General features: G+C 39.3%; 1 protein-coding gene across 1 annotated transcript in view; it reads right to left on the bottom strand.

The window, feature by feature from the left end:
• The window catches only part of TCEANC2 (transcription elongation factor A N-terminal and central domain containing 2), a 24,294-nt gene extending 4,143 nt beyond the window's left edge, over positions 1-20,151 (bottom strand). Inside the window, exons 1-2 of the mRNA XM_019666383.1 lie at positions 20,014-20,151; positions 3,861-4,054 (exon numbers count right to left, since the gene is read on the bottom strand). Of these exons, the coding sequence (XP_019521928.1) occupies positions 3,861-4,054; positions 20,014-20,116 (297 nt within the window). The 5' untranslated portion in view covers positions 20,117-20,151. The remainder of the gene's footprint in view (positions 1-3,860; positions 4,055-20,013) is intronic.
• Positions 20,152-27,115: the final 6,964 nt, after the last annotated feature.

Here is a 27,115-nt window from a genome sequence, read left to right on the forward strand (position 1 = left end):
TAAGCCCTTTAAAAGCAAGGGAACAAGGTTTTCTCCATGTGTTTACTGTAAGTTCAGAATGTCCCACATTGTACTGTGACTGTTTATTTGCCTGTCTCCCTCAGAGGACTGTGAGCCCCTCTCGAGCTAATACCATGTTGGATCCGTTTCTAAATTCCTCCTTCCTCGCTTATGTACTAGCATATAGTAAGCGCTCAGTAAATATTTGTTAAATGAATGTCCTTCCCCCACCATGTAACCTCGTTCCTTTCCTGCTCTTTCAATAACATCCTATACATAGCAGATATAAAATATAATTATTTCTATTTTATACGCATTTTCTAGTTAGTAAAATCCTACCACTCTTACAAAGGCCAGTTCAATTGCCATGTCTTTCACGAAACATTCCCAGACTCCTCCATCAGATTTCACGTTGTCCTCTGCGTGTCTACACCACTTGCTAGTACCACTATTTCAGATATATTTGATCCTGCCTCATATCAGTTGTTGGGAAAGGGCCAGGAGGGCAGTTTTCAGGCTCTCGGCCTCACGTGGCAAGGCGCTGGCTCGGTTATTAGATGGCCATCAGCTGTAACCAGTTGGCCATTAGCTACTATTGTTTTGCATGTAACTGTCGCACCTACGTTAGCAGGTGTGGGTGTCGCTGATGGTGCAGATCCTGCAGATCCTAATTCCTGTGTCTCACCGGGCCACCAGGGAGACTTTGGTGCAGGAAGACCCCTTGTTGGGGTATTGACGGATGTTTGCTTCTCCTGTCTCGACCAGCCGTCATCGAGAATATAATATAGTGGTATAAACCCCCTATCTATGGCTCCGTTATTGTTCCTTTTCAGCCTCACTGAATCGTGTGTTCATTTGCTAGGAGCTGAGCCTCGACATGACATTAGTCATTTACAGGCTCTCAGCCAAGAGACAGTAAGCTTTCTTACGATAGGGAATGCAACTCCCTTATATTTGTGTCCTTCCCTGGCACTAGTAGTAGTGGTTCTAAACATTTGTTGAATTGGATATCCACTGGGAACAAACTTTGTGTGAGTTTTGGCACACACCTTATGATTGGTTTTGTACATATCCACCCACACTCCCTTTTGACCACTTGAATACATTTATGAAAAGAGTTGGTCAAAGCCAGAGGTGCTGTCTGAGGCCATTAAACAAAGAAAAAACTAACAGTCCCATATGGGGACGTACCCCTGACCTGGATCTCATTAGCACCATCTGACAACCAACTGGGCCAACCAGCCAGTGTTTCATAACTCTTAATGATACAGGCTCACTTTGAGAATCGGGTTCATTTTTTTTAATGACATAATAGGAAAATGATCACAGGCCATGAGGTAGGAAGGAGAGTGGATAATGAGGAAAGGGAAGTAAGAGAATGACACCACAGGGGACGTTCATATGAGGAAAGATCTAAAAGACAGGGAAGAACAAAGAAGATCCGGAAGGGAGAAAGTAAAGGGGAATGGAGCCAGGGTCTCAACAACGGAGTTTTTATTCATCTATTCTATTATTCCAAGAACAAGGCAACAATCTGTGAATCTCGAAAGCAATATCTGTAGAGTAATAAAGAGATGCATTTGGCTGTGTGTGTATATTCTTCATCTATGGCTTTCACTATTAAAGAATAAGACCAAAACAAATAATATGAAAATATTTTTTTCTATAAAAATGGAATGCGTGGATCTGCAAAAACGCATGCTGGGATCAAATTATAAAGGCTTTTTAGTCATTGGGCCAATAATTTACCCAATGGTTTACTACTACCTAATAAAGTACATTTATGAAGATCTGATACTTGATTTGAAAGCACTCAACTCAACATTGGTTACAGTCAAAGACCAGATACTAGATTAGATAGGTCACTGATTTACCCTAATATGGAAATGTTTCAGATGATGATACGTGCTAAGAGTTAACTTTATGTAGAAGTGTTCATAATTCTCTGACATATCAAACTGATAAAATTCCTATCAAATACGGTTTATACTAGGAAAACAAACTGATTTTTTTTAGGCCAAGGACTATAGTAAGATGCATACTTTTAATTTTTAAAATTTACTCTTTGAGAACAAAACCATTCAACTATGCTTAATCTGATATTTTTTCCAATTATGTTTGATAGCACTAACGAATGTATCACTTTTTTAACTTTGCTTTGTAACACTTGAGTGCTTACCACTTGATGTGCCATTTAAAGGATAATTAATGGATAAACTAAAAGGATAATTATTATGGAGTTTAATATAGCAGGCAAACTGCTCATTAATCCTTAGAAGCATAGCTTCGTTATTATCATTTACTTAAAAAGATACCACAGGGAACTGATATTTACCACCACATTAACTACACATTATATACCCACACTCTATGTTTCGGTAATAATTTTGGTTTATTTAAAAAATAAACTTTATTTAAAATACCAAATAGCAAGTCTTGTTGGCTAATCAATACTCTGGAAAATTAGCCTCACAACCTCCATATTATTTTCTCTCTTCCAAGGGCTTAATATTCATATTAAAGCTTCCTTTAGGAAAACATAAGCAAACTTAACAGCATAACAGTTCACTGAACTATCAAATGGACATTAAAAAATTTTTAAGTGAAAACAATAAAGACATATAGAAAAGGATATATAAAATGACACTGATATTGATCAAGATTAAAAAGACAATACATGTAAATAATTATCAATTTTCTGTAATGGCATTTAAATAATTAATAAAACTATATTATGGAACATTTGGCATATAATTGGCTTTTAATAAGCTGGGATAATTGTAACTTGCCCAGTATTCACTTAAAAAGCTATAATAATTTTTAAAACCGAAAATGCGCCAAAATGTTAACAAGATTATATCTGGGTGGTAAATTCAATGGTGATCTTATTTTTACTTTCTATAGTTTTCTCATTTTTTATCATAAGTGTGTATTAAAAAACCCAAATCTTTATTTTAAAGAAGTAAATAATATGCCACCAGTCCATGTGCCTTTTTTTTTGTGGATGCATAACTGAGATAGCAAGATTAAAATATTTTTTCAGAGAACGCAGTAAAAGATTCAGCATTTAAATCAGACTTCAGAATTTCTTTTGTTAATAATATTTAACTATTCTTTAAGGATACTTTAATAAAGGGGTATCCTAAGGAAAAAAATATGGGTGTTATACGTCTGATTTTTCCAAGAGTATTAATTGACCTACAAGATTTGTTCAATGATGATGATGATTAATATTTAATGAGCAAAAATCCTTCTAGCATGTGTTCCTCAAACTACAATCATCTGAACTGTTGGCTATGAATAATAGGAATTATGTCTAGCCAATTGATTATATGCTTTAGAACTAAAGGTATGAGTGTGGACAAAAAATGGGGGCGTAGAGTCTTTTCAAGAGATAGCTATTTATTTTGCCACTGATATTCCATTACAGAGTCCATCCCAGAATTTTTGCTTCAGTGGGAAGGGAAAGAAGTTTAAATGGGAAAGAACCAAGATTCATTAAGTGATTTCTAATCACCAGCCACTATACTATTCTTTTGCAAATGGTTCATTTAATCTTTCCAGTAACCTTAGGTAATAGGAATTATAATCATTTTACAGATAAAAAAAAATCAAGTCTCACAAATGTTGAGAGATCTGTGTAAGGTGCCACAACTAGTATGTACTAGAGCAGGGTTTAATCCAGGTTTTGCTAGTTCTTTTCTACAACACTTTCTCTCAGAATGATTATAAATCCAGAACCCTTAAAGAAAAAGCAGTTAGAATAAAGTCACAGCACTAAGACTATGAAAGTTCATTATGAGAATGTGAGGCTCATTTAACCAGGAGTTCTGAGTCATCACATTCCAACCAGACATTACCTCTAATTCCAAGGCTTCTGAGATTAATTTCTGGGCGTTTTTCCTCAATGTCTCGGTTTTGGGATCACTTCTGACTTCAATGGAAGGTCTATCTGAATATTTCTCCATGAAAGTACTCCACTCAGTGTAAACTTCTTTGGCAAGACAAGCCACTTCTGAATCTGAGTGTTTACACATCTTGTTCACAGTGTGACCTGAAACAAGAGAAGAGAAATCAAAGGAAAGGTTGTTCTGTCTTCTGAAAAGTGCAGGACCAGATGGACTGATGTGTGTGTGGCACTTAGTCATTCGCATATCTAAGGATGTAAAGGCTCTTGTGCAAATGAAGACCATTTCTCAAAGGCTGAGATAACAAGATAATCACTGGGGGAGAATCATTGGACTTTGCCAATGCAATAAGTCATAAAATAGAAGCATGATCAATACATACTTAGAAGAGGTACCAACTCCTTAATCCAAAAATTGCAATAAAAGAAAATTAATCATGCATTTATCTTATCTTTTTGGTACATATTATATTTCAGGACAACCAAATAGCTCTAGTTATTCAGGGAATGTTCTTTATTCAGCTAATAAATGTGAAAAGATTGACAGAATTTAAAAAAATTTTGTAATCCATGATGAAATAATTCACTCAGGTGATAATCATCAGTGGATGAACTCATTCGATGAAAGGTTGTTGGGGAAATTTATAATGGAGGGATGAGCTGTCATCACCTGAACCACTGATCAATCAGCATCCCTAAGAGTGGGGCTACCAGACAAATGTAGCACTTCACAACTCTATCTACGAAGTATTTTTGTACCCTCCTACCAAACACAAAGATGAACCAGAATCCAATGAGTCATTCAACGCTAACCTCCAGTTTATAGAAAGTATGAGAGACAGAGGAATATGTTAAATTATAGTCTGAAGAAACAGACAAATCCAGAATGTGGCACGTTCTGCAGGACAACAGACCTGGTTTCCACAACAGTTAATGGCATTTTTAAAAAAGGGAGTAAGGTCACAGACTGCTTTAGATGAAGAGCCTTTTGAGTCCAAACTGCCAAATGTGATATGTTTGGAACCCCTTAATGCCATCATCTCAAGTAGCCTGAAGTGGCCTTTATTTAACTTTATTATTTTCTCTTTTAGGGATATTTTTTTCTAAAACATAAATCTGACCATTTCACTGCTCCACTTAAATCTTTCAATCTTATATCCAAACTTTTATCTTGTCACACAAGTCCCTTCACAATCTGCCACCCTCCCACCTGCTTTCTAATTCCAAGGCTTCTGAGATTAATTTAGTAGCTTCAGTTCCAGCTGCTATCCCATGGTCATTCTATACTCTCACTACGTGCAGCTCCTAAAATGCTTCAACATTTTTTCTTGGCTCTACTTTTGAATATATACTCCAATGAATATTCTGTCTGCCTGGAATACTCTTTCTTCCCCCTTCATCTGGTTAACTTCTGTCTTCAAGACTCAGTACAGGAGTTCCCTCTTCTAGGGAGTCTTCCTTAATACCCCTAGTCGTGGTCGGTACCACTCCTCTGGGCTTCCTTAGCACCTGGGGCTTTTGTTCATCACGATAATAAGTGGGTGTTCAATAAATGTTGTTGGAATAAGAGGCCCATATGAAGAATAACATTACTTTTACCAAAATATGTAACACAAGATTTGAATAAAAGGGGAAAATCACCATATTATATGATAGAAAGATTAGTAAAAGGATGCCAATATAGAAATTAATTTGTAGGTTTTATGTAATCTCAATAAGAAAATCTCAATAGGCTGTTTTTAATAGAATACAAGCAAATATTTCTAGACTTATTTTTGAAATATAAATGGGCAAAAGTGTAAATTAATATTTTGAAAAAGAGGTATTCCAATGTATAAGTAGCCTTATAAGATATCAGAACATAATATAAAGCAACAATAATTAAAATTATATGGACTAGCACCATAAAAAGGTAGACCTATTGAATAAAAAATGACACTCAGGAATAGACCCTAATATATATAAGAATTTAATATATAATAAGAGTCATCATTGAACAAAGGAAGCAGAAAAAGGATTTACATTTGAGAAAATGGTCAAAACCACAAAGCTTCTCAGGTTATGCCAAAAACTGCATAGCTGAATACTTAATGATTCATTTCCTCTCTACACATTTGCTGAAGGCCTCCTCTTTGTTCTAGGTAGTATAGTATGCTAGGTACTAGTTATGCACAACTGAACCAGAAAATGTCCTTGCTTTTAAGGTTCTATGAAGAGCATCCTGCAGGTGAAAAAATATACATACAGTAAAACCTTGGATTGAGAATAACGTGGTTTGCGAGTGTTCCGCAAGATGAGCAAACATTCCTAATACATTTTAACGTGTTAAATGAGCGATGTCTTGCAATACGAGTAGTTTGTTTCTGGAACGAATTATGCTCGCAAACCAAGTACATTTTAACATGGTAAATGAGTGATGTCTTGCAATACAAGTAGTTTGTTTCTGAAACGAACTGTGCTCGCAAACCAAGGTATTATGGTATATAACTTTGAAGGGAAAGATAAGAGTCTTTAACTTCTTTCACTCTAACCAATTAACCACCAGGAAATTTCATCTTCTAGCCTTTCTATTGACCAGGGAAAGGAGCACATCAACACTTAACACAGGGAGGGGGCGGAGAAGGAACGCAGAGCACTCACTAGAAATGTCTCACGGTGCGTCCCAGCTGGCAATGCTTAGTGAGGTGCTTCTGAAACACACACATCACTTAAAAGCTGGTCACTGCTTAACACTTTCCTTTTCTGAGAAGATTGCTCCATATCCTTCAGATTATTCATTCATCAAAAAAATGTTTGTGCTATTGTTACAGATGCTAAAAATGCAAAGATAAATGAGACACTGCAGGACCTCAAAGGCCTAAATTCAGGGCATTTGAATATTTTTACTGAGCACCTACTTTATGCCTGGTGCTGAGGGTACAAAGATGAGAAAGACGCAGTCCCTGAATTTAACCAACACTCACCCTGAAAAAGTGTGCAAAGAGGATATGTGTACAAAAATATTCATTCCAGTACTGTTTGGAGTAGTGAAAAGCGAGAAACCTACAAGCTTATCATTAAGGGTCCAATTTGTTAAATAAATAGTCGATTCAAACAATGAATACTTTGTAGCCATTAAAGACTAGAATAGCTCAACATGTAACATGGAAAGATGATTGCTTTATTCAGCTAAGTGAAATAAGCAAGTTCTCAGAAGAGCACACACAGTATGAACCAATATTTACTTTTAAAATTACATTTTTAATGTATTTTTTTTAAACTTTCTTGGGGAACAGTGTGTTTTTTCCAGGACCCATCAGCTTCAAGACAAATCATTGTTTTCAATCTAGTTGTGGAGGGGGCAGCTCATTGGCCCATCTGGGAATCGAACCGGCAACCTTGGTGTTATGGAGCCCACACTCTAACCACCTGAGCCAACCGGCCGCCCTAAAATTACATTTGTGTACACATATAAACACACATGTTTGTTTATATGCAGAGAAAAAAGTCTAAAGGAATTTATAATGAAATATTAGCGGGTCTCCTCTGAGTAGTGGGACTGCGTGTATCTATGCGATAGTGCAAGTTGGCTCAACCTGTAAGCAATCCTAACAGTGCAGGCTGTGCTGTAACAGAGGTGTATTCAGGTTTCTATGGAATAGAGATTCTTCTCTTTGTGTGTTCCCCACCTTATCCTTTTCTCTCTCCAAGAAAGGTACTGTTGATCCAGCATTATATGTGAGAAATGAAGACACAGAAGAAGTCTCTCAAACAGATAGTCCTTCTGCTTGTCAAATCCAATGGCCCTTATTCCATCCTGATGTTACTTGATCTCTGTGTGGCCTCTCACACTGCTGCCTTCTTCCCTCTGAAATATTCTCTTCCCCTGTTTTTTGAGACACCACCCTGGTTCTCCTCTTCCTTCTCTATCGCTTCTACTGGCTGCATATGCCTTACTCAACCTTTAATTATCTGTGAATCCCACCTGCATTGCCCTTGGCTGCTTCTCTTCTTTTTCCACCTGCCTTCCTTGAGTAATCTTCCCTGTTCCTGTGGTTCAACTACCATCTGCAAGCAGGTGACTACCAAACACGTATCTCTAGCCCGAGGGCTCTCACTGAGCACAAGACCCAACTACCCAGTTCCTTAATGGACATCTCTATCTGCTTATTTTGCAAGCACCTCTAACTCGACATTCCTAAGATGGAAAATGGAATTCGTTACTATCCCCCTCAGTCCCTCCTCCTATATTTACTGTACTTACACAGTGGCACCACCATTCACCCATCATGTTAGGCTCCTTAACATTTCTTGTATGTTTTCCTCTTCCTCATCTCCCTCTTCCTCCTCACTGCTGCCCTGGTTCAGGACCTCATTGCTTCTCCAAAGGTCTACTGCAATGATCTACTAACCAATCTCTGTTCTCAGTCTGGCCTTTCCCAATTTATCTCTATACTGAAGTAAAAAATAGCCTTTGTAAAACACAATTTGATCACATCACTTTCTCACCAAAAAAACCTTCCCTGTCCTCAAATTAATTTCTAAGTATGGCGTTCAAGCTCTGGATGACCGGAACCTCTTTGGCCTTACCGTTCACCACGTCGCCCTCTTCCTGCCCTCCTCTTACCCCCAGCCCTCCTACTCTTCACCTCCATGCACGAATGTAGCCATAGAGAGCAGCTTGCACATCCTGTTTAGGGTCAGGATCTCTGGACTTGTTACATTTCTGTCCCTCAGCTCACTGTTCTCTCTGCCTAGAACAGGGGTCGGCAAACTGCGGCTCGTGAGTCACATGCGGCTCTTTGGGTACGTTCTGTCTCAAAAGTTTGCCTGGAAGAGCCAATCCTGTCCCTCACAATAATTAAAAAATTATTCAAGGGCCATAGATATATTTTTACATAATCACGGTTATGTGAATAATATCCTTTAAAAATTTTATAAATGAAACTATGATAGTTTTATTTTCATTTTCAATTTTACTTCAGAGCCACATGTACACACCCAAAGAGCTGCATGTGGCTCGCGAGCCACAGTTTGCCAACCCGTCAGCTCTTCCGTCTCAAAAGTTTGCCAACCCCTGGCCTAGAATATTTAAATGCTCACTTTCCCCTCTAAACTGCAAACATCTTGAGGACAGAACCCACACCTTACTCCACGCTATATTCCTAGCTCCCAGAATAATGTCTAGCAGACAAAAATCAATAAATGTTTCCTGAACTGAATCAAACAGTTAAAAAACAACAACAAAAAAACTTACATTTGGCTTTCAAATTGGTTTTGTACGAGCATTTGAATATGGATGCAGCTGATTGGGAAAATCACACAACTGCAAACAAAATAATGGAACGATACTGTAAAGAAAGGAATCCAATGGTGCTGGGGAAATAAAAATTTTCTAATTTTTACCCATTGTTAAGAATTCTTCCTGCTTATACTCCAGCCTTTATATGAATTATCTTGTTTAATTTTTATAACTAAACAATGAATGAAATACTATTTTTATGTCACCTTTTACAAATGAGAAACCGAAGCTCAGGAAAGTAACATGCCCAAGGTCTCACAGCTGGTAAGTGTGGAAGCCAGGGTATGAATACAAGCAGCCTGACTCCAGGGACTGCACACTTAACCCCTAACGCCCTGTACTTCTCTGTTATTAGGGACTGGCACACAGGGAATGTTTAATAAAGCTCTGTTGAGAAAATGTTGTTCACCTTTGTGATAGTCTCAAATCAGAAGAGCACAGGCCCTGAGAGGTGGCCAAAGGGCATAAGGCTTGGACTCGCAGGGCAGGGCAGGGCAGTGGAGACAATGCTTCTGGCCTGCAGGGGGCAGGACACTCCACAGAGAACTTGGGCAGGAGCCCCACCCACACTGGTCAGAAGGCTCTGACAATACCAAGGAAGCCATCCCAGGAAGGGCAAGGCTGTAAAGGAGTCCAGGGGGTGTTAATATTTGTTAGCAAGAGGAAGGAGTCTCCAAAAAAAGAGTGACAGCAGGAAAGGCAGTCCAGTCTGGGGCAGGAAAAGAGAAGAGGAGAGGGGGTCTAGAAAAATCAAGGCAAAAATCATAAATTTTAGATCACAAAAGGAATTTCATGATAACAATGATGATAGCCGCTATGCTAAATGCTTTACATACCTTAAATTGATTAATCCTCAGGACAACTCTATGAGGTGGGTGTTATTGTGATCCCCCATTTTATAGGAAAAGAACCCAAGGAACTAAGAGGTTAAGTAACTTGCGAAGGACATGGCAAGTAAGAAGTAGGGCCAGGTTTCAGACATAGGCAGTTTGGCTCCAGATCTCATGCTTTAACGCTACACTATCACCTCTGGTGATCACACGGTCCCACCTCCTCCTGATTCAGGTGAAAAAAACGAAGCTCCATGACCTATTCCCAAGGTCACAAGTTGGTCAGTAGCTATATCAAAGAAGTTAATGATCTGCAAAAAGTCATTATTTGCTCCATGAAGTTTATGTTTTAAAGCAAGCAGTGCCACTGGCTGGTCTTATGATCTAGGTCAAGTCCCCTGGGTTTAAGGGTAGGGGGTTTCTGCATCCCAGCACACTGTTAAGACAAATTCCTTGCAGGCAGCAGTCTTTCATTCATTTAACAAACATACCAAATTCTAGGTATGTACCAGGCCCTGTGCTAGACATTGGGATAGAATGTTGAAGAACACACAGCCCTGTACTCAAGGTCCAGGTTGGTCTAAGACAAAAGATACCCAAACAAAAACAAATGCATGAAAGCGTTACAGGTCCTAAAACAGCACTGAAGGGGGAACCCCAGGGAGGGCCAAAAGGATAGAGTCAATTCAGCCGGCAAAGGAGCAAGGAAACACCGTGAAAGAGGCAAATTCTTGTCCTGAGCCTTGGCAACAATTCAAGGAGATGAGACTCATACAAGAAGTAGAGTGTGGCCGGCTGAGTGGCTCAGTTGGTTAAGAGCTCGCTCAAGAGTTTGAGCTTGAGCTCTGAGCAACAGTGGTTCGAGTCAGCCCGAGCTGAGCAGCCGAGGAGCTGCCAACAGGTGGCGGGATGGCTCAGCTAAAAAAAAAAAAAAAAAGAAGTAGAGTGAACAAGATCACAGAGCCTGAAACAGCATGGCATAACTTGAGGGCTTATGGTAGGCAAAATAATGGTCCCCAAAGATAGCCATGCCCTAATCCTCAGAACCTGTGAATGTTCCTTTACATGACAAAGGGGACTTTGCAGATGTGATTAAGGTTAAGGATCCTGAGATGGGGGAGATTAGTCTGGATTACCTTGGTGGGTCCAATCTAATCACAGGAGTCCTTCAAAGTAAGAGAGACAAAAGGGTGGGTCAGAGAGATGATATGTGAGAGAATTCGATCCACCATTGCTACTGACTGTGAAGATGGAAGGGGAAACTATGAGCCAAGGAATACAGGTGGCTTCTAGAAACTGGACAAGGCAAGGAAACAGATTCTCCCCTAGCAACTCCAGAAAGGAATGTACCCTGCCAACACCTTGATTTTAACCCACTGAGGCCCATAGGTCAGAACTTCTGACCTACTGTAGGATGATAAATCTGTGGGTTTTTTTTTAAAAGGTTTTATTGGGAAATCAGGGGAGGGAAACAGACAAGTTGCTGTCCTTTTGTTCTTCAGTCTAGTTGTGGAGGATGTCACTTCACTGGCCCGCGTTGGTATTATCATTGCGCTCTTCCCAGGTGAGGCAGCTTGGTTGCTGGCCACTGGACGGCCGCTCACGGCGGCTCTTCGCAGCTCATGCCGGCTGCCGGCCGCTCACGGTAGCTTACAGGAGCCCACTGCAGCTCCACTGCAGCCTACGCTGTCGCTGGCGACTCATGGCAGCCCAGCTCCAGGTCGAGCTGTTGTTCACCATCTTAGCTGTGGAGGGTGCAGCGTCACTGGCCCTCATGTGGGATCCGAACCAGGGCCCTGCTGCTTAGAGCTGGCGTCCCAAGCCAACTCTTAACCAATGTGCCACTAGGCCGGCCCAAATCTGTGTTGTTTTAAACCACTAATGTTGTGGCAATTTGTTATGGTATTATTCACAGAAAATGAATACAGAAGCCTATAAGTAATTCAGGATTGCTGAAGCAATGGGAATCTATGGCACAACTTGAGAATAGAAGGCCACTGGAAAGGTCCTTGCCACTAACTTATCCTGTGACCTTGGGCAAGTCAAATCACGTACCTGTTCATTTATCCACTCACTAACTCATTTATTCATTCGACAAACACTTTTAGTTTCACATAGGTAATGTTCCTTCTAGGTCCTGAAAAACATGTAAGGGCTTGCCATGGACAAAAGTGCATCTTTAGGTGTCAGGAGGTGGCATGACATAGTATAAGAATATCTTATATGGGGCTGGGGGAGTGGGGCAGTGGCTGAGGGAGGGGGGTTGTCACTTTGTCAGGGGTAAAAAATATAACTATTGCACTGTTTTGTATACCTGAAACTAATACATAAAAATAAAAAAATGTGTAGATAATTAAAAAAAAGAAAAAAGAATATCTTAGCTTTGTCACTTATTATGTGATTTTTATCACCTGGGTAAGTTACTTTAAACTCTATAAACCTCAATTTTCCCATTTGGAAAATGGAGAAAATAATAACATTTACCTTCCAGAATTGTTAAATGAATCAAGTGAGGTCATAGATGGGAAAGCACTTTGTAAGTACAGGGCTTTTGTTGTTGTTATTAATTAATCATAAATGAAAATAAGACATCTCTGAAATCAGATCAATGACTGACAGGAAACTTTCCCCAGAATATCATATATACAGCCCTGCACAGTAGAGCATACTTGCTCACCAGGTTGAGAACGTAAGGCCTAACTCCACCACCTCATCAGCCATTTACTCGGTACCCCTTGCCCACTGGTGTCCTTTAAAATAAATGTCTCTAGTCAGAGGCCCCATTAAGTGCCAGGTCCAAAGGTTTTTGCCCAGCTGGCTCTCAACTTCCCAGATCACTTGAGAACAGTGAGGCCACTCATGTCCCCGGTCTCTTAAAACACTCTCCTCTTTGGCCTATATGTCACAATACCGCTCTGGCCCTCTTCTAATATTCTCCCTCCGCCTCTTAACTGGCTCCTCTTCCCACTTCCCCATCATAGGTCTGTGCCCAAATTCGATCCTTCGGCCCTTTGTTTCTTTTACTCAGAGAATGCATCCATTCAGGTGATTTTAAGTAAATGTTTCCAGGCAAATGACTTCCAGATATGTATTTTTAGTCTGTATCTCTCATCTGAGCTTCAATCCCACATCTCCAACTGCCTACTGGACATTTGTACCTAAGGAGTTTTCATGTCAGAGCAAAATGCTAGGGTATTGGCTAAAATGGGAATGCTAGGAGAAAACTTGCATTTGAGGTACACAAGAAAGGGCACTCAATTCTGTTTAAAAGAGGTGAGTTTGAGCAGATGGCAGAACCCATAGAGATAGCTCAATAAAACAAAGGCACATATGGCTGGGGTCCAGGGCACAATGGCAGTCTGCTAATCAAGGAAGAACATTGCCCCACGAGACCTGGGTTCTCATTACATCTTTGGTGCTAACTCACTATGCGGCCCTGGATAAGTCACTTCATCTCTCTGGGTCCGAGTTTCCTTCTTTACAAATTGAGGTAGCTAAATGGATTTAAAAGTTTGATGACATTAATATTTGTAAAGCTCAGAAAACAGACAGCAAAAATTACAAGATGCCAATAATAAATGGACAAAGAACAATTCACAAAATAGGACAAAGTACCAACAAACACATAGAAAATGATCATACTATGCAGCAAATGAAAACAAGATGCTATTTTTACCTATTAAATAAGATTTTAAGAAAATGGTAAGAATGTAAACTGGAGCCACATTTCTAAAAATCTAAGATTCAAAAATGAATCAGGACGGGAGATGCATAGCCAAGAGTTGTCTCGATAAAGGCCTCAGCTAAGCTGGAGAGTAGACAGACTCTCTGGTGAAGTGCTCTAAAGCAGCAGGCAAGACTGGTTGGAGCTTCATGGAAAAGCACCCCTTGGTTGGGAAGAGGGGACAAGGACTGAAGAAACAGAGAAAGGCAAGAAACAGGAATACAGAAAGCTAGAAAGAGCCATGGAGAAACTCTTACCTGACCTTGTCATTTTCATTCATTTGATGAGTATATCCCGAGCTCCTGATATATACCACATTAATGTTGGAAATGCATTACTAAATAAAACGTGTTGCATGGTCCTGCTGGTGCAGGTTTACTGTTTTTTTATTTTTTAATTTCTTTTGTTTTTTTCTAGGGTTACTGTTTAGTAAATAAAAAATAAAGAAGTAGATAAAAAATAAATATTTAAATAAGTAATTACAAACTCAGATAAGGGCTATGAAGGATAGAAACATTTAAAAAATAAAAAATTATCAACAAGTTCAGTGTCATTTATGTTGACAGGAAAGAGATTAATCAATGGTCTCAAGTTCATAGTTCTGGGAAGATGAGAAATGAGACAAGACTACTGGATTTGGATAGAATGAAATCATTCATGTTCTGAGAGGGAAGAACAATGGTTGTGGAAGAAGCCAGCACGGAAAGGGTTGAATGAAGGAAAAGGACAGGCAGAAATGGGAATTGTGGTTTTCAACCATTTTTAAAAGAATTTGGCTATAAATGAAGAAGATAAACAAGGTGTCTGGAAGAGATGACAAAGACATTTAAAGGAGAAGATATGAGTGTGTCTGAAGAGCAGAAAGAGCCAGTGGGGAGGGTAAGAGTGGCAACAAAGTAAGAGGCATCATGGCGTCCTCATCTTCGCAATTAATCCTTACTAAGTCCATTCATTCTCCCTGATAAGGTCTCTCTACAAACCTGTCACTCAACAGGTTAGAATCTCTACTATTTTAAAAATGACAACTTTCTTCAATCCCACATTCCCTTTCTGATACTGCCATCTGTCTCTTTTCTTTCAGTACCAAACTACTTGAAAGAATTGTCTATTTTCAGTTTCATTTTTTATTTTTTTTATTGTTAGTTTCAGGTGTACAGAACAATACAATAGTTACCTTTTTTTCACCCTCGCCAGGTAACAACCCCCCTCCCCCCATCTATTGCCCTCCCACCCCCGATATCATGCTTATCTATTACAATTCCATTGAATCCGTTCCCGCTCTCTACTCCATCTCCCGAGACTATATGTATATATATAATTATAGTTGACATACAGTATTATTCAACATCAGTTTCAGAAATACAATGCGGTGGTCAGGCCTTTACATTGACTATGAAGTGGACTCCCCAAAAGGACATGGGTCCATCTGGCCCCCTAAGAAATACTTACAACATTATAGATTATATTCCTCAGACTGTCTTTTTCTATTCCTGAGGCCATATTACAATTACTAATTTGTATTGTCTCATCCTTTCCCCTTCTCCTTCATCCCCACCCCCTCCCAACTAACAACCCTTGGTTCTTCCTCTGTGTCTCTGAGACTGTCTCCATCCACTTCTCCCATCCATTCCGTTCCTTAGAATCCACGTATAAGTGAGATCATATGATATTTGTCTTTCTCTGACTGACTTATTTCACTTAGCATAATGTTCTCTAGTTCCATCCATATTGTTGCAAAGGGTACTTCAGTTTCATTTCTTACCTCCTCCTCACTCTTCAATTTTCTGCCCCTAACCCTGCCTTTGACCTTACCAAAGTCATTTATGACCTTACTTTGCAAAATCTAACGTGCAATTTTTAGCATTTTTGGCCCTTTCAGAACAATGGACACTGCTGACCAATTGTTCCCTGGAAACACTCCTTCCAATTCCATGATAGCATCCCCTTCCTGTTTCCCTCCTATTTCTCTGGACACACCTTTTCAGTCTCCTTCTATAAGTCTCTGAAATATTGGCATGCTTCAGGATTTTGGACTTAGCTCTGTGGTTTTCTTAAATCCTCTCTGGCCAAGCTTTTATCTATTTCTATTGCCTCAATTTCTAACTATATGCTGATGGTGACTCCCAAGTATATACTTAGTCTCTCCTTAGCTTCAGCCTTGTGCATCCAACATCCTGTTGGACAATTCCTCTTTGATGTCTCACAAGTATATCAAACACAGTAAGTCTAAAACGGAATTTATTAATCTTCCCACCTCCAAACCTGCTGTTCCCTATCTTAATGAGTGGTACTGCCATCTTTCTACTTGCCCATAGCAGAAATCTAGGCTTCAGCCTTTACTCCCGTATCTTTTTCCCAGCAATCAATCAATCTCTAGGTCCTTCGGGATTTTATTCCATTTATGTCTTTTGATTCCAACCATATTTCTCCATTCCCATGACTACTACCCCATCCAGGTCACCCTCCTTTCTCAACCAGATATTTTAGTAGCTTCCTCATTGAGCTTCCTGCCTCTAGGTTTGCTTCTCTCCAATATTTTCCCCACATGGCAGCCAGATAGATTTTTTTTTTTAAATGCAAGTGTGAATGTCATTCCTCCATCCAACACCCTTCAATAATAACCACTTTATTGTGGATTAAAACTACCCTTTCACTGCAGTAAAATTAGATTCTGGATAATAACCATCTCTTTCCCTCTTCCAAAAAAGTAAGCAGAGGCTAAATGGGTGGGCACACAGAGGTGTGGGGCTAAACTAAGGGCGGATGTTAACAGCATTGCTGCTGAAATACGTAGCTTTGGGCCAGTGGCGAAATAGGAGAGTTAATACTGAGGTTTATACTGAGCTGGGATCATTGAGAGGTGTACGAAGGTATTCCAGGTCAGAAGTGACCCTTCTCTATTGGCAAAAATGAAAAAAAGAAAAGAAGCTAAGGGAGCATTTTCTCAATCTGTTGAGACTTTGCTTCCCGGCAATTGTCGTCAGTTTGGCTCAAATAAACTCTTATAAGATTAAAAAGAAAGAAAGAAAGAAAAGAAGCTAATCCCCTCTAGAGAGAAGCATCTCCAATTTAGTCCCACAAAATTCCCACAGATTGAAATAAAATAATTAACAATAACATACACGTGGGAAGGCAAGCACCATGAGGGTCAGCAGAAACAATAAACAACACATTTAAACCCCCAAGGACTACAAATATTAGAACAATCAGATGAAAAATACAGAACTATACATTATGTGTTTAAAGGCATAAAAAGTACAATCATAAGAATGTACAAATAATATTTAAAAGAGACAGATTTAGGGGGAAAAAAGGAAACTGGTAAAAATGAAAAACAGTTTTTGAGATAAAGAGCTCAATGAATGGGTTAAATAGCAGAGTAGAGTCAGCTGAAAAGAGAATTGATGAATTGGAAGATATATATCTGAAGAAATTGCCCAGAATTCTACATGAGACAAGGGGATAAAAAATATGACAAACAAGCTAACTGGTATGGAAAATAAAAGGTCTAACATACTTCTAATTGTAGAATCTCAGAATGAAGGAATAGAGAGAACAAAAGAGAGGCACTTTTAAAGAGATAATGGCTGTAAAACTTCTACAAATGAACATAAATTTGCACATCCAAGAAGTATAATACATCTAGTTAAATAAAAAGAAATACACGCTGTGGTAGCCAGTCTACAAGATAGTTCCCAATGATCTTCACTCACCTCTTGGTATTCACAACCTGTGTGTAGCTGCCTCCCAAACCATACCAGGGTTGGTCTGTGTGACCGACAGACTATGATAGAAGTGACAGTATGTCACTTCTGATATGAGGTTATAAAAGACACTGTGGCTTCCACCTTGGTTATTCTCTTTTGGATCACTTGTTCTGGGGAAAGTCAGCTGCCATGTCATAAGCAGCCCCAAAAAGAGACCCATATGATGAAGAACTGAGGCCTCCTCCCAGCAATCCTATGAGTGAGCATTTTGAGCAAATCCTTAAGCCCTGGTCAAACTTGGTCAAACTTTCAGATGACTATAGCCCAACCAATAGTTTGTAAGAGACTGTGAGCCAGAATCACCCCGATGAGCAGCTCCCAGATTCCAGACCCTCAGAAAAACTACGTGAGATAACAAATACTTAACCTGCTAAGTTTTGGGGTAATTTTTACACAGGGATAGATAACTACTACACATGCTAAAGTCAAACAGTTTTGAATGGCTTATAAAGAGCCTTCTCCATCTGGTCCAGGCTGTCTCTCCAGCTTTACTTGAAACACACCAAAGTTCTTTCAGTTTCTGTAGTGCATCCTGTTCTCTCCCATTTCCAACCCTCTGTACAGCTCACATGATGTACCCGCTGCCTGACACATTCCTCAACATCTCCTCCTCTACTCCCAACACATATACTCCTTGGGCTAACTTCTCCTGATCATCAGAGCACTCATCACATTGTCTAATAAACTCTTGTTAAATTGTCTATCCTTCCATTAGACTGCAGGCTCCAAAGAGGCAGAGACAATATCTGTCTCCATTATTATGCCAGCACAGTTCCGAGCACAAAGACGGCACTCAGTAAATATTTGTCCCTTACAGCCCACAGGATACGGACAGGCAGGAGGCTAAAGGTGGAAGAATGTAAACATTCTTAGGCAATGATCCAAATGAATCATCAGCCTAGCAACTGATATAACTACAAAAGAATCAAGAAACCCCTATACACACAATCTCAGATTTAGGGAAGGCTTGGGGTAGGGTCAAGACTCAAAAGTTGGATGGTTTCCAGCTCCTCCCAAGTCGACACCCCTTGTTGTGGTTTCATTATGATCCTTGAATTGAAATCTCTGATCAGACACACCCATTCTTAAAAGCATACTCACAATTTACTCAAAGAACAAACAGAAATTATTTTAAAATAATTATCATGTTCTTTGTTTGTAGGACAATTCTAGCCTATTATATTGATACTGAAGATCTGATCATAAGTGGTATTTGTGGTGTGTGCCTAAATATGAACACATACACACACATATGTAAATATATGCATGTCATAAAATATTAATCACTAGTACCCTCTACTGGTGGAAATGCCTTATCTGCTCTTATGAATGGTCTTATTGCCCTCTAGTGACCACAACCTATAAAGAGAAAATCCACCAGCAGATGGAAGAATCTCCTTGGCTATAATGATAGGGTTTTATGTTCTTTAAGCATCTAATTTTCTCAGATTCTGGTTTATATTACAGGGGTGCAACTCTCAAGACTCTTGGGGGGCCCTCTGGGGGATTTCACACAGCTCTTGCCAGCTGTTAGCGCCAGTCTGAAGCTGCTCTCTCTCTCGCTTCTCATGAACAAGAGGTCAAGGGGAGGCAGCAGAGGCAATGGCTGCACTAGTGAGGGCAAGAACAGCAGCTGTGAATGACTACCGCGGATTCCCTGGGGAGCTGGGAGCAGCTTGAGGAACACATGTTGGCCCTCCCTTGCTTATTATTCACAGTTGTGTACTGTACTAAAATGGCAATTCAATGTAGTCCCTGACTTACTTTTTAAATATCTCCAATGCTATAATAAATGATATAGCAGCAAATGATGCTATCATTTTGCTTTTACAAACCATGCTTTGCAAATTATTTCTACTCAAGACCGAAAAGCCAAGTCTCTTTTAAGATTTAACTGAAATGATGCCACTTCTAGAGCCTTTTCTGAATTCCCCAGATGTGACTACTCTGTCCTTTATGCCAGCACATACATACCTGTTACAGATCAGCGTAGTACCCAGGATATTATGTTTTTATTTATAACCCACAAAAACTTTACTCTTCCCATTTGTCTACATGCTTGTTTTTCCTCCAAACCCTAATTTCCTTGAGGTCACAAACCATGTCTTAATAATTTTAGCACACCCAGCATCAAGCACACTCACAGTGTTATCCGTAGATCACTGCCAATTACCAGCCCGTGCAGTAAGTACAGAAACTGAAATAGGCATTTAGCAACTTTTATAGCAATTTTACAGAGTAATTCTACATCTGTTGAATCTAATTTAAAAAAGGGAGGATTGTATTTTGCATATTTTAATTGTTTTTCTAGTAATTTTTATTATATAATATGAAAGTATTGGTCTGCAACCAATGGAGAATTTTTAAAACATGGTCTCTTACTTACCATGGGTAGTTTGAGAAGCACTGATGTGATAGATAACTTAATGTTTTCATGAGGGAAGAAAGGGAGAATGAAGGAGACAAAATATAAGCACTTCTCGTAGCACTCAGAAGGAACATACCTATCATTGTTGATTTTAACACTTCCCTGGAGGGTATTTTCTTCTTTAATTCTCGTAAGGCATCAACTAGATTCTCTTTGGTTTGATCAGGAAGCTCCAACATAGTTTTCCATCTTTTTATGTCTTCTACAACCACAACTCTCTGGGAAAAAGAAAAGTCATTTGGAAAATAGAACATTTTCATCAGAAAAAACATCTGCCTTCACCTGAGCTAATGGGGCTCCTATTGGCATATGAATTATTGATTATGACCTGAACCGAAGCACAATGTGTGTGATAGCCCCAAATGATGGGTAATTGCTTAAAAGCAGGTCCTGCTTACTGAAAACCAGGGAGAGAGTTACATCTATTAGGAAAAGTGCAAGTTTTAATCTTACCATGTCAGATACCACTGGGCACTTAGCAGTGAGAAGCAATAGGATGAAAAGAAAAGAAAAATGATGCAGAGGTGAATTAACCCTATAGCTCACTTAAGTGCCTTAATTCACAGGCAAGGACTGAGAGCAGAAAAGTCATAAAGACATTTATTTCAACAATAAAAGCATACTTCAACAGCTCCCCACTTCCAAGATGATAAAACTCAAACCCTCTTGTTTGAAGAATTTTTTTAAAACTTCAAATACAAAGAAAGCTATGGAATAAGTCACTATTTATAATGAAAAAAAGTTAACATTTTGCTATTTCACATAAAGTAATATAACATTATACATTTTAAGTCTCTTTACACCTTTCAAGAAACTCATTCCCTTCCTTCCACTCCTGGAAGAAACTACCACCTTTCCATGAAATGTAAAATATTAACAATTAAGAACTGTGTCATCACTTTTCCATAGTTTTGAAATTATTTTAACTAAAGAATTTTTAGGAGTCTGGTAATATTCTGTTTCTTGATCTGGATACTGGTGACACAGGTGTGTTCACTTTGTGAAAATCTGTCAAGATGTACACTCACAATTTGTCCACTCTCCTACACGCGATAGTTCAATGAAAAGTAACTAAAAAATTCAACATAATAAGTCGCAACTCCCTTCCCTGGCTGGGATCTGCGTCCAGCCTAGCAGGCCATGGTGGGAGGAGGGGATGTCTGACTCTATTTCCCCATCTTTGCTTCTTCTCCTTCCTGATCTGCTTCTTCGCTTTGGTCTCTGACCCTTTCAGGTTTGAAGCTGGGAAAAGGAGGAAAGATAACGGACAGGAAAAGCCTTACTTTCTGTTGTGATACTATGCTAATCAAATTTTAGTGCTCTCTGGACTCAGCAGATATGTAAAGCTGACTCCTTTTCTCTCATGGGTGCTTTTGCGGTTCCTTGGAGAGCTCCCATTGTTGAGATCTCACTGGCAGTTACCATAACATTGGCAATGCCTCTTCCAGCCAACTGCTTACAGGCTCACCCTAAGTCCCCAGTTTCTGGCAACTCACTTCATAGGGACTCTCTCTGTAGGGGTCCTGGCCCTTCCAAGGATCCTTGTGAACCCAGTCCCTTTAACTCAACTACAGGCCAGCCAGCATTTTGTCCACTACTGCCTACATCTTTGCCCTGAAAAATTCTGAGGGTAACAGCCTATCCAATATAGCCATTTCTCCCTCTGGCACCAATCGGGCCACTCTCCCTGTTTTTCAGATGTTTCCAGGCACAGGTCTGGTCTCTGTGTCCACCAACTCCAAGATCTGAGGTCAAGTTCTCCAACTAAAAATACCACAGCCCTCCCACTTTATTTAAAAGAATTCTCTCTTTTTTTCTTCCTTCAACTTCAACATTCATTATAGCCTAAGGTGGGTGATGGGTTCAGGGTTCCAAAACCGGTCTTCATGTACTGCCTTCACAGGTTCTGCAGAGATGGTCTATATCAGGGGTCGGTAAACTTTCGAGACGGAAGAGCCGCCAGGGGTTAGCAAACTGCGGCTTGCGAGCCACACGTGGCTCTTTGGGTACATACATGTGGCTCTGAAGTAAAATTGAAAGTGAAAATAAAACTATCATAGTTTCATTTATAAAATTTTTAAAGGATATTATTCACATAATGGTAATTTCATTTGTTCTATGGCTCTCGAATAATTTTTAAATTGTTGTGAGGGACAGGAGTGGCTCTTCCAGGGGTCCGCAAACTTTTGAGATGGAACGTATTCAAAGAGCCACATGTGGCTCACGAGCCGCAGTTTGCCGACCCCTGGTCTAGCATCTCATTTAGGAATGCCATTTGATACCTATTGCTTTGTTCTCAGACTTTAGATGCTTTAGCCGAAATTGAGACAAAGTCCTTTTTTAATACTATTACTAGTGTCACATGGTATGAAAAATAAATAAATGAAGCCAGGAATGGGGGTATTTTCAATAGGAAGAAGGTATAAATATCTTATTCTGCAACTTGCTTTTTTCACTCTATATATTTCCTTGATTCAGTCATGAGATATATACACACACACATACACACACACACACAGATGATACACTTCAATAGTATTGGATAGTATTCCATTATTTTTATATATAAATATCTTAGAATTTTAAAATCTATTCCCCTAATGGATATACAGGGTCCCCCATGCCCACCCCCCTACTGTTGTAAACATTGCTTGATGAACTCCTGCCTGTGACATATTCTTATTTGGTCTTCCATCCCTGTATGTTCAACTTTTCTGGGTCATTATGCTTTAAATATCCTAAGGCTGCTTTATTTTGCTCCACCCTCCCTTCCACTCTGAGAATCTCTATCTTTTAATAGGCACATTTAACCCATTTGCATTTATTATGATTACCGATATACACTGGACATACTGGTTTTGGTTTTTCCCCCCTCATTTTCATCTTCTGTTTAACAGCCTGAGTTTTCTTTAATCTTGCTTTTACTTTACGGTTTGGCAGTTATACATTCTATTTCTATTATTTTAGTGTTCACCCTTACAATTTTTAAGATATACGCTCAAAGACATCTATGCCAGTATCCTCTCTCTTCCTGGAACCTGAGGATTTCTATGTCTTGCTTTCAAACTCAGCTCTTTATTGGAGACTTTTTATACAGCATTTCTACATGTTTAGAATGAGGTTTGAGGTTCCACATCTGACCATTCCACCCTATGAAACTACAAACGCCCAAACACTTTAGTGTGGCATAAAAGGCCTTACATGACTTGGGTCCTGACATCCTTTTCAGCCTCATATTTGCTCCAGACACACCAAAGTTGCTTAATGAATCACAGTATTTCACACGCTCTGCCTGGATGCTCTTTCTTTGCCTCAGCCATGTGGTAAACACATTATTTATTTTTTAAAACCCTCTTCAAGCATCACCTCCTCTATGAAGCCATTCTTGCCTCTTTCCAACCACAATTGACCACCCTCCCTTTTGGGTCCCTTTGTAATCTATACAGACCTCTATTACTGCATCTCTTCTTTCTGCATATACTTATCTACAAGGCTGTCTTCCTCACTGGACTATGAGCAACGTGAAGGATGTAACAATTTATTTCTCTCTCTATCCCCAGCGCACAGTAGGTATAACTGAGCACAGCCATTTCTACCCTCAAGGACTAAGCACAGTACAGTTTTAAGATCTGAAAATTTAGGGCAGAAATAGAAAAATATAGCAGTCAGTTTCAAAGCAGAAGAATTCCATAAACATCAAAGAATGTCTCCTTATTTCCATCCAAATATGGGCCCAAAAAGAGATATTTCAAGTTCTTATCAGAATTATTTAGAGGAACAAGGGAGGTGAACATGAAGTATCAATGGGGTAGCTACAATGAGTGGTGGAATGGTTATCGTCAGAAAGAGGTGCTCTCCAAAATATCTGGTCTTACAGTTGTGGGTGGCTGAAATATCAAGTCTGACAAAACCAATTAGGGACAATGATTTGCTGATAAGCAGTAACATGGGCACCATTCCACTGGTGGGGGTAGGGGGACAACATATTGGCTAGTCAATCCTACAGAGGGAGGAAAGATTTACAGAGCATTCCTGAGTGCTGAACCTAAAAAATTTAGCATATTCTAGAATCTTTTAATTAAAAAAATCTCCTATTGCAACCAACAGAAGAAATCACTTTTCCTTAAGGGAGTAAGAAGAGATTAACCAAATTAACCTTTACCATTCAAATGTACACTACATGAACTTTACTGAGTATCATTTTCATTGAGAATGATAAGGCTATGGGGCAAAATTACTTGTGCTATACTGATAACAGAAGTACAATGGTCCTAATATGCTAAGATTTTTATACCTCTTCTACACGGCATTCAGAAACCACCACTTGTTTTATACTAACAGATCACCCTATAGGGGGCTGACTGAGGAATTAGATTATGTAGTTCAAATCCCAGCTCTGCCACTTATAGCTGCATGACCTTGGGCAAACTACTTAATCTCTTTGGGCCTTAGATTCTTCATCTGTAAAATATAAATGATAAAAGCATCCATTTCACTGAGCTGTTATTAGAATTTAAATAGTTAATATATGGTAAGCACTTAGCACAATAGAAATGGACTCAATAAATGTTAGTAGTAATCATTATTACTACTATCATCATCACCATCATCATCATCATTCTTGTACAGCTCTAGTTTTACTATACAAGCCTCTCCTTTTCTATACATGAAAAGAGAAAACTATCAGTTTTTACTCCATTCCAGGCACAATGATTAGTTAGCCCTTTCAATATGCATTTATTCATTTAGCCCTCATAACAATCCTGCCAATTAAATATTGTTATTTCTGATATTACTGATGAGGAAATTGAGGCTTGAACATTCAGCAGATTCTTGGCATTAAAATGTGATGCTGGTGTGTGGGAATAAGTCATTTGGCAGAGAGCAGACCTAGTTAACTCTATAGAACTCACATTTAACTCAACTTGATTTTAATTTGTCATTGTGTACACATAAAAGTTAGCATGTGTGCGTGCATAAAGGAAAAGAGAACAGCAAGTACCACATATTGAATGGATATATATCACTACTTCCCTCTACCTAGCCAAATCTTTCCATCCCTTCAGGGTGCTCTGACCACTGAAACAGACAATGAGTTCTCATTTAACTCTTAACCTTTATTGTCCAAACAATTTTGTAATGGATCACATGTGATTTTGTATTATTACTTAATAAGTTATTATGCTATGATCCTCTAATAGGAAGTCCCACGAAGGCTCATATTTTGACCTTCAATTTCTCTTATGTACCCTAGAGTACCTAGTATAGTGCTGGGTGTGTTATTTCACAATAATATTTAGAGAATAGTTTAATATACAGACCCTGCAAGGGCATCTCCAAATAAGGATGATTCTTATTTATTCAATAAATTTTTGCCTACAATGTAGCAGGCACTGTGTCAGGTCTTGGAGCAGAATGAGAACATAATAAGACACTGTGGCCCCAGTCCTCAGGAGTTCAAAGCAGACTGGGGAAAACTACAGGTAATCAGATAATTACAATATAGTAAGGTAAGTGCTATGACAGATATTTTAGCCAAGTGCTACAAGAGTATTGAAGAGGGAGGGATTAACTCCCCCAAAGGACCTAGGAAGCATTTCAGCTATTACTTATTTAACAAATATTTATTGACTACTTAATATGCACTGTGACAGGTCCAAGGATACAGAGGTAAATAAAATACCCAAGGTCCCTGTGAAATTTATAATATAGGATTCACAGGGAAAGTCGTATTTGAGTAGATTGACAAATGAGTAGGAATTCACTCTGTAAAAAGAGAGGAAGGCTTTCCAGGAAAAGGGACCAACATTTTTCAAAGCTCTGGAGACATGTAAGAGAATAGCTTATTCAGAGAAGAGCAAGAAATGGGGTGTGGCTGGAATGTATTCTTGTGAACAGGGAGATACAAGGGATGAGATGACAAGGCTCACTAGGTCAGAACAGGAAGGGTCTCATATGTCATGCCAATGCTTTTGGAGTTTTAGTTCATTTGGTCTTTCAGAAAAATGTATTGCAGCCTTCTATATGCCAAGCCTTGTGCCAGGCACTGGGGACACAAAATCATTAAGGCTTACTCTTTTAAGAAGCCTAGAGTGTGGCAGGACTTAGACATGTAAAGAAACACTTATAATATAGAACCACAAGTGCAATAATAGGGTATGTTTAAGATACAGGGATGGCTTAGAGAATGTGAAACTGAATAAAGGAAACCTTATTTAAAATGGAGTCGGGAGGCCAGAAGGAAGAGCTGTCACGCACGACTACTGGCACTACCACTCCATGTCAATTATAGACTCCAACAGGAAGAGACCGTATCTTGCATGCCCTACAGAAAGTATCTCTACATTACTGCCTGAGCAGGTGGAAGGAAGATTTTTCTACTTGCCCAGCAACAAGCCCAGCCAATGGAACCCTCAACACTCAGCCAATGAGAAGCCATCACCACTTTGAAATTTTTTTCCTCCAATGGACTTATGTTCAAATCACCCCCTCCCAACTTCCTCTTTTTTCTCTATCAAGTTTCCTCTCCTTTGTTTGCTGGACTTGCCTATAGTTTTTGCTATAGCATGCTTGTCTTGAATTGCAATTCTCTGCCATTCCCAAATAAATCCATTTTTGCTGGTAAAAATAACTTTGATTTTTAAGGTCAACAAGAAGGGGGTAATTAGATTGGCTCTGTATCTGGGGGACAAAAGGGTAGTTAGGAAAGGCCTCATAAAAGAGGAGACCCTTGACCAAGGTCATGGGGAGCAAATAGGATTTCATACAGTAGATGATAATAGCAAGTACTTGCACAGTACTTAGCATGTGTCAGGCTCTGTTCCAAGCACTTTACATGTATTGACTCACGTAAACTTCATAACTTCATAATAAAACAGATATTATTATTAGTCCCATTTTATAGATGAGGAAAGACACAGAGAGGTTAAATAACTTGTCCAAGGTCATACCGGTAAAAATGGCAGAGCTAAGATTTTAACACAGGCAGTTTGACTCCAGGGCCTATGTTCTTAATTACTATACTATATTGTTTCTAAAACAAGAGAGTAAAGCCACTCTAAGCAAACAGGAAAGCATATGCAAAGGTACAGAGGTATGAAAGAGCATGTCTTTGGGAAATTGTGAGTGACTGACACTGGATGAAATGTAGATAAGAGCAGCAGGGGATGAGACAGGCA

Source organism: Hipposideros armiger, unplaced genomic scaffold (genome assembly GCF_001890085.2).
Source record: "Hipposideros armiger isolate ML-2016 unplaced genomic scaffold, ASM189008v1 scaffold_469, whole genome shotgun sequence".
Lineage (NCBI taxonomy): Eukaryota > Metazoa > Chordata > Mammalia > Chiroptera > Hipposideridae > Hipposideros > Hipposideros armiger.